This window comes from Syngnathoides biaculeatus, chromosome 19 (genome assembly GCF_019802595.1).
Source record: "Syngnathoides biaculeatus isolate LvHL_M chromosome 19, ASM1980259v1, whole genome shotgun sequence".
NCBI classification, from domain to species: domain Eukaryota; kingdom Metazoa; phylum Chordata; class Actinopteri; order Syngnathiformes; family Syngnathidae; genus Syngnathoides; species Syngnathoides biaculeatus.
Window position 1 is genome coordinate 9,787,747 of NC_084658.1, and position 14,103 is coordinate 9,801,849.

Here is a 14,103-nt window from a genome sequence, read left to right on the forward strand (position 1 = left end):
CAACAGCATTTATTCAATATCAGCGATCGTCCATTCAAGGTCTACGTATTACTGTATTATTAGCCTGTTTGTGCTCACCAGCAAGAAAATTACTGCGTGGAATTATTTTACTCGTGAGGACAAGCTGTGTATTACACGGACCTTAACCTGGATATTGAATATATGCTCAAATTGCTTGCCAAAATTGTGTTATAGCTGCATAGTACACCATGAAGCTAAAACCTCATCTTGTTCTCCACAAAAGTCAAGTTTATGATTGTATTGGATCCCCCCCCCCACTTGTAGTATTTTAGTCCTTATACCAAAGAAGCGTTAAAATCTTTTCTTTCTTCCTGCAAGTTTATTTTCCTAATCAATCTCCACAAAAAAGCAATGCAGATTATAATTTCTCTTACCTTACTTAACATCAAAGGATGACAAGTAAATATGCATCATGCACTTTTATTGCCGTTACAGTTCAATTAAGAATTTATAAACGCTAAATTATCCGAAGAGGGAATGCACCTTTTTAAAAAAACAAAACTAAAAGGGTACGATGTATGCCTCGTTGGATTAAGAAAGTTTCAACATTTTGGGGAAACATTTTTCTTAAATCATGTTGGTATGCCAACATGTCCACCTATATTGATGAGTTGATTTTGTAAAAAAAAAAAAAAAAAAAAGTATTACAACCATGGTAAAGTTACAAGCAAAAAGTTCTGTATATTTCTTTTTTTTAAAGAAAAAAAAAAGTCAACATAAGAAAGTTCTACTTTTTCAAGTTAAAAAAAAACTGAATGGACAGAGGTGCATTACACTAAATTAGAATAGCGTCAAAAAGCTTCACCAATTTTAGTCGTGCAATCCAAAAAAAAAATGTTTATCAATTCCCTACACGAAGCAAAAGATTCCATGATTTGATTTTAAATGTATTATTTAATGAGCAACTACGAGTACTGAACTAAAACCTTTCCGCCATGTCCTAATTAACGAAGCTCTACCTGCAGTTCTTGACACCAAAGCAATATTTTTATATTCAAGACGGCTTTGGCCTGAGCACAAAACACGGGGGGAGGGGGGTGGGGGGGGGGTCTCGACAACAACAAAGGTCGTGAATATGCAGGGTAACACGACATTATGACTTAATTCTGGAACTATTGACTTGTCTTTTCTTGGAATGTCACATTGTTGCCTCCAAATCATGAATTTGTATTATGATTTAATTTTCCTAAAACAATTGACTGTGCAGAAAAGTTCTCAATTTGATTTTTTAATTTTTTTATTTTTAGCGTGGCTGTAGTACTTACGTGCTCCTGTAGTACATATGAAACTATGTAATACAGAATTTTCATCCCTGCATGCATCGGTTGTGCTCTGATTAAATGAGTCATACTGGTACACGCCCCCCCCCAGCTTGAAATTAAGACGATAATATATTTATGCAATTCTTTTCCTCCTCCAATGAAGGTACCTCAACATTTACACTACATCTCCAACTTTTGTTTCCCCTGTTACATGCTTATTTTGACATCTTATATGCAAATGTATTTCTCAGTTATTACCGATTTTTTTTTTTTTTTTTTTTAAAATCGGTAAAAAGCTCATGTTCATCTTTTTTTTCTAAATTGCGTTTGTATTGTTTGTAACTTAGTGCGATGAATGGGGTTCTGCAGCCATTTGTAAAGAGAAAATCGAGCAGCCTCAGTCAACATGATGAAATTAAACATTAAGATATTTCTACGTTTCCTGATTTCTTTAATCACGTTGTCTTTACTTTTAAAGGAGAATCGACTTGCGACATAGTAATTATTATTCTGTGAAAACTACAGAAAGCTCCCAGTAGTAATCTGTTGCGAGTGTATGACAAAAATATGCACATTTGCTAAAGACACAATTATAATGTTAGGTAACTATTTTTGATTGATGCTGACAAAAATGTGTTTACTTTTTTTTGGCTGTGTGGTTATTTTTCACATCATGTAAAGAGTGATTGGGCAGTACAAATTTGTATATTATGCTGCAATAAACTGGATTTGAAGTCCAGGCTTTTGTAATTTAGAAAAAACAAGCCTAACATCATTTCAAAAATTTTCCAGCATTATTGTAGTCTATAACACATGCAACTCAATTTCATTTGAATTTTGAAGATAATATAAAATAGTGAAGGCAATCATCCTCAAGTGGCACAAAAGTGACATTAGTTTCTCAGTTTAGACCATTTCTATATAGCACCACTTATTGAAATCTTTTTGCATTTTTGGGAAGTAGAAAAGCTGCATGCAACATATTTTTTTTTGTTAGAGGTTGTGTCTCCATCTTCTTCTTTTCCTTTCGGCTTGTCTTGTTTCTTCAGTGCCACCATCTCTAATCCTTACATCATGGCCGGCCTCACTGCTGTTTGATAGACTTTGCCCTTCATCCTCACGGAGACTCTCCTGTCACATAGAACACCAGACACCTTCCGCCAGCTGTTCCAACCTGCTTCGACCCTTTCCTTCACTTCCTTAACACACTCACCATTGCTCTGTATTGTTGACCCCAAGTATTTGAAGTCGTCCACCCTCGCTATCTCTTCTCCCTGTAGCCTCACTCTTCCCCCTCTACTTTTCTCATTCACGCACATACATTCTGTTTTACTTCGGCTAATCTTCATTCCTCTCCTTTCCAGTGCATGTCTCCATCTTTCTAATTGTTCCTCCGCCTGCTCCCTGCTTTCACTGCAGATCACAATATCATCTGCGAACATCATCGTCCAAGAGGATTCCAGTCTAACCTCGTCTGTCAGCCTATCTATTACTACCGCAAACAGGAAGGGGCTCAAGGCGGATCCCTGAGGCAGTCCCCACCTCCACCTTAAATTCTTCTGACACACCTACGGCACATCTCATACATGTCCCGTACTATTCCAACATATTTCTCCGCCACACCAGACTTGAGCATGCAGTACGATAGTTCCTCTCTTGGTACTCTTGTCATGGGCTTTCTCTAGGTCCACAAAGACCCAATGTAGCTCCCTTTGACCTTCTCTGTACTTTTCCACGAACATCATCAACGCAAGTAATACATCTGTGGTACTCTTCCTAGGCATGAAACCATCCTGTTGCTCGCAGATACTTACTTGTATACTGAGTCTAGCCTCCACTACTCTTTCCCTTAACTTCATTGTGTGGCTCATCATCTTTATTCCTCTGTAGTCTCCACAGCTCTGAACATCGCCTTTGTTCTTAAAAATGGGGACTAGCATGCTTTTCCTCTATTCTTCTGGCATGTTCTCTCCCGCTAGTATTGAATAAGTTGGTCAAAGACTCGACAGCCACCTCTCTAGATTGCTTCCCCACCTCCACTGGTATGTCATCAGGACCAACTTTCTTTCTGTTCAGTGCCTTTCTAACTTCTCCCTGACTAATCAAAGCCACTTGGCGGTCATTCACGCTTGCCTCTTCTCGTCTACCTTCTCTCCAATTTTCTTCAATCATTAACTTCTCTTATTAACTAAGTATTCTTTCCATCGACTTAGCACACTACTGCCACCGGTCAACATATTTCCATCACTATCCTTAAACACATTTACTTGCTGCACATCCTTCCCATCGCTATCCCCGTCTGGCTAACCTGGAGAGATCCTTTTCTCCTTCTTTCGTATCCAACCTGATGTACATGTCGCCATATGCCTCTTGTTTAGCCTTGGCCACCTCTACCTTTGCCCTACGTCGCATCTCAATGTACTACGTTGGCCTCTCCTCAGTCCTCTCCGTGTGCCACTTCTTCTTCTTCGTTAATCTCTAAGCCGAGCAACCATTCTAAAGTCGAATTTTCCAAACAGATCTTAAAATTTAATTGTGATTGGCAAAACAACACCACCAAAAACTCAAGCAAACATTACACACATTCACATTACAAAAATTGACACGGACAATCGACTGATCAGATTTCCTCCGAGAAAACGGGTAAAGAGTCATTGAAATAATAACGAGTGCAAGTTATGGAAAATGTACTTTGTGATTGCTTGTATACTCATGAGGGCTACCGCATCAAGGTATGGCGAGCTGCAGGGTTCGCACAGATCAGCGTTCACTAATGGTGTGTGTTTGATGATGTCATAATTAACAAAAAGAAAAGGGGTTGGAAACGTTGAATTGGTCTAAAAGATAATGCTACTGCTAATGAGTTCTAATTTTGAACGAGAGTTGTCTTTTTCCACCATTCGACTTGCTGCCACCTTCAGTCGCGTTAGCAGTTCGGGTAACCGCACCCGTCCGACCCGTTTGCCATCAAAGGCGACGCGGGTGAATCAGAACCACGGCTCCCAGCCCACCCACGTTCTCCCGAGCACGTTTGAGTCCGTGGCTTGGTCGAGTAGACAGTCCACCTGCTTCTCCACGGAGAGCGCCGCCGTCGGTTCCCTCGCGCGGACGTTGTGCTGGGGCGTCCCCAGGGCGACCGACTGCATCCCCTGGAAGGCCGCCTCCTTCTCGAAGCCCAGCTTCAGCTCCTCACTTGTCGACGAGGAAGGAAACGAGTAAAAGGAGAGCGTGGACGACAAGCAGGGACACTTGGAAAAAACAAGGTCCACAACTTGGGCGTATTACTAGATAATTAACTAAAATGCAATGATCCTATTGTGTGTACATTAAGACACGCTAAAAGTCACAAACAACACCTACAGGGTTGGTTGTAAGTGTACTTTACAGGGGCAGGGCCTGAAGCCGGTTGGCCCAACTTGGCCAGTTAACCCGTTTGTGGGCGTCTGGGTGTGAATTTTGGCTACCTGGTGCACAGGTGTCAAACTCAAGGCCCGGGGGCCAGATTCGGCCCACCACATGATTTTATGTGGCCCGCGAAGCCAAATTTACAGTATCAATTTAAATGATTCTCGTGAAAATCTGTACCAAAATTTCAAATGGTCATATATCATAAATGATATAGTTGAGATATCATAAGCAGTTTTGTCTTCCCAGTTGGAAACCACATTACCCTTGATTTCTGATTCCAAAACTAGTTCATAAATTGAGGACGTAAATATGATGAGACAATTGAACATTTTTATCATTTCACAGTCATAACGGCCCTCTGAGGGAAACCGGAACTACAATGTGGCCCGTGAAAAAAATTGAGTTTGACACCTTTGCTCGAGTGTTTTCATTTTGTATTTGTGTATCTGTTTGTCCCGTCCAGCACTCTGCCAAGGGTGCATCAAGGATTAAATATTTAAATTTGATCTCTATCGAGTTTTTTCACCTGTTGCCTTCCGTGACAAACGGGGGTTCCTCGTCCCTTATTAACAAGTTATGATGTAATGATCATACCTGGTTATGACGGCGGGATTTGCGCCCTCCAGTTTTCGTCTGGCGAAGTTCACCTTCTGCAAAGGATACCAGTTGATTTCTTTGGTGTCCACGCTTTCTGTCCACGTACCGCCCTTCTTCAGTTGCTTCATTTCAAAGTTCTGCATGAGGGCAAAGATATGGATTGCAGTGATTAAAAGAAACGGGGGGAAAAAAAAGCAGTGTAGACGAATCACATTGTTTGGGACTGCGCGCATACCTTCCAGTCCAGCGACGGTTCCTTAACGAACACATCCATGGTGTTTAGCAGGAGGTCCGGTTCGTTCCTGTACGCTCGGAGGGAGTGCGCCATGACACTTTGGATCAAACCGGACTCCTTCAAGGGTTCCATTAGATTGACAAACTGTCTTGTCAGACGGAACGGCATGAGCTCGGGGACTGGAAGGAACTGGGAGGAAGAACCACAACAGATTAGCATCCTGGATCCCTTTCGCAAACCAAAAGATTGCAATTTCTTTTCGGATAAATTCTCACAAGTTAGAGCGACGCGCCGATTAATATGAAGGTCAGATTGATGATAACGTCTTGCTCTGAGAGTCATTAAAAACAACACCGGTGGCGCGGTTTCAAGACTTCCCAGTAGAATTACTGATCTAACACAAAAAAAAAAAAAAAAAAAAAGACTGGATGGCTCATTGGGCACCAAAATTGAAGTCGCCATCTTGATACTCCCAAAACAACCATGCGTTAATCGCCAGTTTTGTGGATGTGAGAAATCTTTCCACAGGTAGTTAGAAAGAGTTACTTTGACACTGTTAAAGTTTGTTTGTAAAGTTTTATTTTTTTAACTTTCTGATGAGCTTAATTCACTTGAACAAAGTTTTGTTTACGGTTGTTGTTGTTCACGGTTCACTCTCTGCTTCACCTTTGTAGGCCGACGGTTTTTCGCGAAAAAGCGATGTCAATATTTTCCCAAACTTCATCAGTGGATAAGCAAGAAAACACACTTTTTGATGAATTTCATAATACAGAATTCTGCTAATTTAATTTGATTTTTAAATGCGAGGAAATAAGTTTGAATTTTCTGGTCTGAAATACGACATCGCAGAGACAACAAATGAACAATGCGTTTAGCATGTATTTTCCCATTGCGGGTCTTTATTTCCAAAAATATATCGAACAGATTGACTTAAAATTTCATGTTTTTATGAAAAAAAAGTGCTTAGTTTTTTTCTATGTTATGATAGTTAGTGCTTCACAGCGTATTTTGGGTAAAGTTAACATGTCACGGAAATCGGGCCCTAGGTAATATGCAAGGTTTCTTGCTAGTCACGGTGTTCTATGTTAGGCTTTTTTGGCTTACCAGGTCAAATTAAAAATCCTTCAGGTTACCAGAACTGAAAAAAATGTCAAGCTCACACGACCAGTTTTAATTCTACATGCCAAACTTTGAGAATAACCCCGCCATAATCCAACCTGTAAAGCATGTCCTCATCACGTTTTGGGAGCACCAAGATGGCGGCCAACTGGCTTCAACCAATCGACATACCGTTCGATGTGTATGCGCTATCCAGTCTTTTTTTTTTTTTTTTAGATCAGTGAGTACAATAGTCGTGTGTTTTGCTACACCCTCAGTGATACGTTTGTCATTCTACCTGTGTGGCTGAGCCAAATGCGTGACCAAAGTCGATGCCAATCATGCCTCCCGTTTCCGTATTGATCATGAAGTTGGAGAGGTGACGGTCCCCGATGCCTAGCAGCCAATGGCTGATGCACAGTAGCGCATGCGAGCTGATGAAGTGCGAGCGCAGAGAAAGAAAGGCCTCGGGGCTGTTGCACATCTTGAGGAAAGCTCTCCTACAAATGGAAAAAGAGGTGAGATATTTCATGTCAGATTTCTTCCTCGCCAGTCAATCCGGAGAGGTCACTGACTTGAGGAGATCAGCAGGCACTTGCTGCAGGACTTTGGAAAAGTTCCTCATAGCATCGGCGCGATTTGCTCTTCTGCCAAACATTAAAAACAGCTGTGGTGAGGCACAAAGCTTCGTGGTATTAAAAGGATGATAAGCTGCATAACAGCACTTTATGAATAAGGATTGGCTTAGGAGACTTACATGTAAGATATAGGATACAGTCTTATGCCAGACTCAGCTCGTTTTCGGGAAAAGGTGGATAGCCAGTCGTTGTAGATGTCAGCACACCTGAAAACCAGGAAATTCCAAGTTACAAAAAAACAACAACCAAAAAAAGTCTTTCAAAGCACAAGACAGGTACTTTGTAGGCTAAAAAAGCCTCTTGCCCACTCAGGTGGTACAGTGAAGAAAAGTATTTGAAGACCCTGCTATTCTGCAAGTTCTACCTCGAAGAACACCACCCCTACTGTGAAGCATGGGGGTGGTAGCATCATGCTTTGGAGGTGTTTTTCTGCACATGGGACACTGTATTAAGGAAAGGATAATCGCAGCCATGTTTTGAGATTTTGGGGAACAAGCTCTTTTTCTTCAGTCAGAGCATTGAACATGGGCAGGAAAAGCAAAGAGTGCCTCTGTAAGAAGGATATCAAGGTTCTGGCGTAGCCTAGCCAGTCTCCAGAGCTAAACCCAAAAGAAAATCTTCAGAAGAGCTGAAACTCCGTGTTTCTCAGCGACAGTCCAGAAACCTGTCTGATCTACAGAAGATCTGTGTGGAGGAGTGGGCCAAAACCCCTCCTGCGGTATGTGTAAACCTGGTGAATGACGACAGTAAACATTTGACCTCTGTAATTGAAAACAAAGGCTGCGGTACCATATATTAACATTGGTTTTGTCAGGTGTTCAAATACTTATTTGCAGCTGTATCACACAAAAAAAAAAAAAAAAAAATCATACATTGTGATTTCTGGATTTTTCTTTACAGATGATCTCTCTCACAGTGGACATGAACCTACGATGTAAATTCCAGACCCATCCATGATTTCTAAGTGGGAAAACTTGCAATATAGCAGGGTGTTCAAATACTTCTTTTCTTCACTGTATAGTGTAGGTTCCAGTTCAGCCAGGACTCCAATCAAGACAATTATTCACGAAAGAAACAAGATATACAATGGCTAAAGTGTACCTGGCTGCCCTAAGTGACTCCTCCTCCGTCATGGTGGCCGACAGAAACTCCTTCAAAGTGCACGTGTTCTCCAGCCATTCAATGAGACCAATTCTGCAATGGGAACAAGATAATGGCATTCGGACGTAAGGAGATAATGAGACAAGGACGGGAGCGATTTCAAGTTTTCCATGCAGTCCAAATAAAAACTGAAATTGTAAGCTACGGTAAAACGCTACCTCGTGTTGATGGGGACGACTTGGTATGTCCGAAGCTGCAGGCCTCTGCGGGCGCAGGCCGCGTCGCGACTCAGCAAAATGTTCATGACGGTAAAAAGCTGCTCGATGCGCTGGTCCTGCCGGAGGTCCTCCCCGCCCTTCACCAGGAAGGGGTGGTCGCGCTCGTCGTCGCCACGGATGATCAGACGTTTGGGACGACGAATGGACGACATGACCTTGACCTGTCGGCCACAAATTTCGACACCGCACAAACATTTGGTGAATGCCGCTGAAGTCGTACATGCGACACCAGTGTGGTGTAAATGTAATCAAGCTGTAATTATCCATCTATCCATCCATTTTCTGAACTGCTTATCCTCACAAGGATCACACTGTTCCACCGGGCTGTAATTAATTGAAAAAAAAAAAAAAAATCTCTAGAAGTGAGCTGCAACTTTATAACCACGGTCCAGAGGTGAGAAAATATAAAACCCACAAACGAAGAGTTAGTTAGTAGTAGTAGGTAATACTTACCCTCTCATCAAATCCAGTTATCTTGGCGTGATACTCTGGCAAAGGTTTGGATCTGCCATCATACTGACCTAGAAGAGGAAGAAGAAGAGCAACATTTTCAGGCTCCAAGTTCAGTTGCAACAGTCCTGTAAGACGTGATAAAACTTGCTGTACTGTTCTGCTGGACTCAACATTTATATTTACTTACTTAAGGGTCAAAATATCAAATGACCAACGCACACTATCTGACCTCATGGAAACAAATGAAAAGTAAAAAATGATGTTTCTTCAGCATGACCTCAATGCTATTGGCGGGCGTATTCTATTGACCTGGGACCTCCAGTTCATTCCTGAACAAGTCTGCCTGAAACCCGCTCAGCCAAGGCGAGTACTCCTTCAGGTTCCCGGGTTCCTTCTGAAAGTTCCGCATGGTCATTGTCAACTGTTCCACCTTTTCCACAAAGCCTTGCTCTCTTCTCTTCTCAAAAAGCTTGCTGCCTTTTTTCCCCAGCAAAGTCTCCACGTCCTTTGCAAATTTCTGTGGACGAAATTCCCATCAGTTTTGTTGCATTTCTAGCAGGGCTAAACATTTTCGATTCTGATTTATGCTCGCCCCATGTTTACAAAGGACCTTTTATTGCTATGATTATGATTACATTTAAATGCTCGCGTGCACAATTACTCACACACCTTAAAATGTATAACAACTCTGACTGTACAAGTTCAAACAGAAATATATTAGTATATACTCTACAACCATGAGAAAAGACAAAAGCGTGTACAAACTTGTATGAATTTCTTGCGAAATATCCCATGGCCGTCTTTTTTGCAATCCCCAAGTGAAGAGTGCATTTCGTTGTACATGTTCTCCATTTTCTCCATGGTGAAGTCACTTTTTCCCAATTCGTTTTTCACGTTTTCCCACCAGTCCTGAGGGGGAACCAAATAACCGGCAAACAATAAGATGAAATTCCCGTCGAGGCGCGGCGAAAACCGAAATTCCGCTTGTTACCCGGAAAATCATATCGGGATTTGTGAGCTGTTGCAGAGCATCCACAAATTTCTTCACCGCTCCTCCCTTATCCAGCGTGCTCTTAATCCTGTTGATACAAATGCAACATACTTTATTATAATTACAATACTTTTAAGATATGCGGCCCTGTCTCTGAGACCTGCCGCGATTAGCAGAAATCTTTGAGTAATTGACGCGTACAAAAGGTTCATAATTTCCTGTAGGGTTCCCAAGATGGCAGCAAACTCTACATAAAGAGCCACGTCTCAAGGTAAGATTTAAAACATATATATAAATAAATGAAATCAGAGAATGTGTCCATAGGTGAGAATGAGTGTGAATGGTTATTGTGCACAGTCCAGCTCCCCCATGACCGAAATGAGGACAAGTTGCATTGGAAATGGACGGCTGGATGATGTGTGACTACCTGGTGACAAATTCTTGCTGAGAGTGGCCAGTGGCAGAGCCCTCAAAGCTGTAACTTTCGCTGCTGATCATTAAAGCGTAAACCAGAGCTTGAGGGTAGGATTCTGCTATCTGCTGGATGCAGTACTGCACGGCCACAGCTTGGGGCTTGTCCAACAGGGCCACCATCTGACTGATCCAACCAATGAGCATCCAGCAGGGCACGGATGCCAGCTACATACAAACAGATGACAAGCATTTTAGAAGTCAACGCGTGGAATATCGTTTGTACCTCTCTGATTGTTTACGCCGCTTAGATTTTTATCTGTGAGGAGAGTTCTGTGAGAACATGCAGTAAAAATATATGATCATTTTCCAAGAAGATAAGGTCAATTATGTTTCATTTTGCATCTTGAACCTTGTCCATCATGAGGTCCAGCGTCTCAGAAGGATACAACTCAATGATTTGAAGTAGTCGGGGAAACTTGAGACGAGCGTCCTCGGAGTTCAACCTCAGGGCTTTCAACATATTTTCGACCACATAAACCGGAAGTGTCAAGAGGTCTGGGAATTGACTTTCTACGACGACAACGGCCAAAAAATATCAACATTTTGATTCAGCCTGATGATTAACAATGAAAAAATGCGATTGCCTAAATGTACAAACTTACTGGCATCGCCCTCGTCCTCGTCCTCCCGACGCAGCAGTTTATCACAGAAATCAGCCAAACACATGTATGTTTCCACGATGCTGCTGCTTTCCACACATTCCCCTTTAAAAGTCTGCAGCTCCTCATCGGCCTTTCTGGTGGCATCTCGCATCAGCGCCAAGGCTCGCAACTGGAGCCCCACTTGCACTTCCTGCAGGGGGAAACAGATCACTGAATTCCGCCTTGACAACACAGACACTTAAACTAATGCAGTGCAGTGAAAATGTCAACAATTAGTGCACCTTCAGATCCTGAACAGGCCAAACGCTTTCTGAAAGTTTGACAATTCTTTCTGCTTTGTCCGCTTCTATAGTTTCCAGAACTGAGGGGCTCCTGCCGACGGCCATGGCCATGATGTGGAAAGATGTTCCTTGAAGGATCTTTTGCTGTCTGTACACTTCGGACGGGGCACTCTGGCAGTCAGCCTGAATATCCTCTGCAAGAAAACATTTGTTTCACACAATCCGGAACGTTGTAGAAATGCGGTTTGAGTATAACATGGTGTTTTTAACCCATTTTATTGACCATCAAGAGCGGCAGTAGCGCATCTGCTATGACTTCGGTTTGGGAACTGGCGGGTCAAGGTTCAAGTCCTTCACTCACGCAAAAGCGGGACGGTCTTCAGCATGACACTGAGTTGCTCCAAAGGACCCTGAGCTCGGCTGCGTTTATGGCTGTAGCGGCTGAAACTGTGGACCCAGCGCAGCAACCATTCTCTTTTTGTCTTGGCATCTCTGTGGAGTTCCTTCATCAGCTTGGTGGCCACAGAAAAGTTGTTCTGAAAGCAACATAAATGTTTGAAGATATAATGAAGGCCCGCCATGTGGCGGCAAACACTTTTTGGAACTCGCTCACCTGCTTCCTCGCGCTGTCGGCCATGTGCAGCTTCATGCTGAACTTGCAGTTATTCACCAACGTGTTAAGGTCCTCCGTGGTGTCTTCGCCGCCGTCCACCTCCATGCTGTCACTGTCTGAAAGGCGTTGAAGCTTTTCCCTGATTTTATCCAGGAAGAAACATCTGGGAAGAAGATATCAAAACGAGAGATTCTGTGCTCTGAACTTATAAAATAATGCTACCTTTTTCCCCCCTCCTTACCGGGATGTAATTATATCATCCCAGACATTCACCGGATCCATTTTAGAATCAGGATACCGCTCAGTCCATGAACCGATGAGCCGCTTGAGTGATGCCACAGACACTAATGCAAGAATCACAATGAGTGTTCGGTCGGCTTGGAGAGACAAACAGCAGTAATGTGCTCTCAGAAGACTCTATTTGAGACAATTCTAGCCAGCTAATCATCTCCTCACCTTCTCCTTTGATGAACTGCAGGAAGTCCTGGATTTCCGTCAAGGCCTGCACTGACTGCAGGATGGTTAGGCGACTTTGAGTCAGCAGCGCATCGACACTTGAGTAATTCTGGAAAGAGCAGACAGGAGTAGAAAGAAAAAAAAAAGTTGTCCAATCACCTTTCAGATGAAAAGAATACCTCCATAAAGAGCTGCATGGCAGAGTTGGTGTAGTATTTAGCACGGTCGTAGTCCTCCTGGAGGATGTACAGTAAGCTGAGCTCTTTGCTGTAATGGTTCTCCAGCAGCTTTTTGCGCTCCTCCACCTTCATGGCTTGGTCCATGAAGCTGAGAAGACTTTGGTCCCACTCACCCAACTGCAGCAGCTTGAGCATGCTCCGAATCATGTGCGGCAGGTACATTTCCTGAAATACAAAAACGACACTGGATAGTAAAAGCTTTGCAATGAAACAAATTAGGGCCCATCTGACACATTACATTTTGACAGGAAATGATATGTTTACTGTAAGTGTTTCTTCCCGTCGTAACGGTCATATGAGCGTAATCGTGACTACAATGTGACCAACGATAAAAATCCCTTTGACACCCCAGTACTAGATCGTAAAATGTCAATTAACTAACCTGGTAGAGAGGCTCAAGCCACATGTTCTCAAGGTTAGCAGGAGTATTTTCATCAATGTAAAACGTGGAACAGTACTTTAGAGATTTCCAATCAGTTAAATGGTTGTAGGCCTCCATTGCAGCTATTTCCCAAAAGTCCTTCTCAGAGTCAGTGGGCTCGCCATCAGGCCACTCTTTAGTGTTAAGAGCCTGTCAGAAAACAGAATATCAATTTATGTGCACCAAAATATATATTTTTTTGGGGGGGGGGGGAGATAAGAGGGTTCATACCTCATTGTATAGTTTAGCAGCTTCAGCAAAGTCGGTGCTGGCTTCAGCTTGCAGAGCCGCACTGGTGATCGGCATGGTGCCAACTTTCCCGCCAAAGATGGCGCGTACAACATCATAATCCTCCAAATCTCTGTAAAGTCTGTAGGGCAAAGAAATAATTATCAAGTAAAGGGTGACCTTTGACCTCAATGCGTCAACCTTCAAACTGAGAAAAAATAAAAACATGACCACTTTAACCAAACTGTTCCCTAAAATACTTTATAATAAATGGCTATTGTTGAACAGAAACTTTCTAAACTTCCCACTATACAGCTGTCATTGTGGTACAGTACAGCCTCGGTTCTCGAAGGCGGTTTGAGGAGTGATTTGTTGTAAAACCGAATCAATATTTCCCATGACAATGAATGGAAAAAGAAATAATGCGTTCCAAGCCTCGAAAATTGGTCTTTTTAAAGCTTTTTCTTTAGCTTTTCCTGATAATAAACTTCATAGTAGGAATACATGTAAAGTTTAAATACTGTATATAATAAAATAATTTGAGAAATATATTTATTTTTTGCTTAAAACGTATACTTTAGTAGTTGAGTAGGCTAGGCTGGGAGTTCATTGTCGTATCTGTAGTGACTCACCCCCCAGCCTTGTAAACTCATTTTTTTTAATAACAAAAATGCAGAATAACTATGTGATGGGGGGGAGGGAAGCAC

General features: G+C 42.4%; 1 protein-coding gene across 2 annotated transcripts in view; it reads right to left on the bottom strand.

Annotated features, from left to right (window-relative positions):
- Positions 1-2,799: 2,799 nt before the first annotated feature.
- prkdc (protein kinase, DNA-activated, catalytic subunit) overlaps positions 2,800-14,103 on the bottom strand; it is a 39,292-nt gene continuing 27,988 nt past the window's right edge. For both annotated transcript variants that reach the window (XM_061805189.1, XM_061805188.1), the window contains exons 64-86: positions 13,400-13,538; positions 13,130-13,318; positions 12,688-12,912; positions 12,509-12,617; positions 12,294-12,396; positions 12,053-12,215; positions 11,801-11,975; positions 11,440-11,633; positions 11,159-11,348; positions 10,906-11,066; positions 10,510-10,721; positions 10,083-10,170; positions 9,857-10,000; positions 9,401-9,608; positions 9,092-9,159; positions 8,579-8,799; positions 8,361-8,453; positions 7,379-7,465; positions 7,197-7,268; positions 6,920-7,121; positions 5,524-5,712; positions 5,286-5,425; positions 2,800-4,475 (exon numbers count right to left, since the gene is read on the bottom strand). In XM_061805189.1, the coding sequence (XP_061661173.1) occupies positions 4,271-4,475; positions 5,286-5,425; positions 5,524-5,712; positions 6,920-7,121; positions 7,197-7,268; positions 7,379-7,465; positions 8,361-8,453; positions 8,579-8,799; positions 9,092-9,159; positions 9,401-9,608; positions 9,857-10,000; positions 10,083-10,170; positions 10,510-10,721; positions 10,906-11,066; positions 11,159-11,348; positions 11,440-11,633; positions 11,801-11,975; positions 12,053-12,215; positions 12,294-12,396; positions 12,509-12,617; positions 12,688-12,912; positions 13,130-13,318; positions 13,400-13,538 (3,577 nt within the window). In that variant the 3' untranslated portion in view covers positions 2,800-4,270. The remainder of the gene's footprint in view (positions 4,476-5,285; positions 5,426-5,523; positions 5,713-6,919; positions 7,122-7,196; positions 7,269-7,378; positions 7,466-8,360; positions 8,454-8,578; positions 8,800-9,091; positions 9,160-9,400; positions 9,609-9,856; positions 10,001-10,082; positions 10,171-10,509; positions 10,722-10,905; positions 11,067-11,158; positions 11,349-11,439; positions 11,634-11,800; positions 11,976-12,052; positions 12,216-12,293; positions 12,397-12,508; positions 12,618-12,687; positions 12,913-13,129; positions 13,319-13,399; positions 13,539-14,103) is intronic.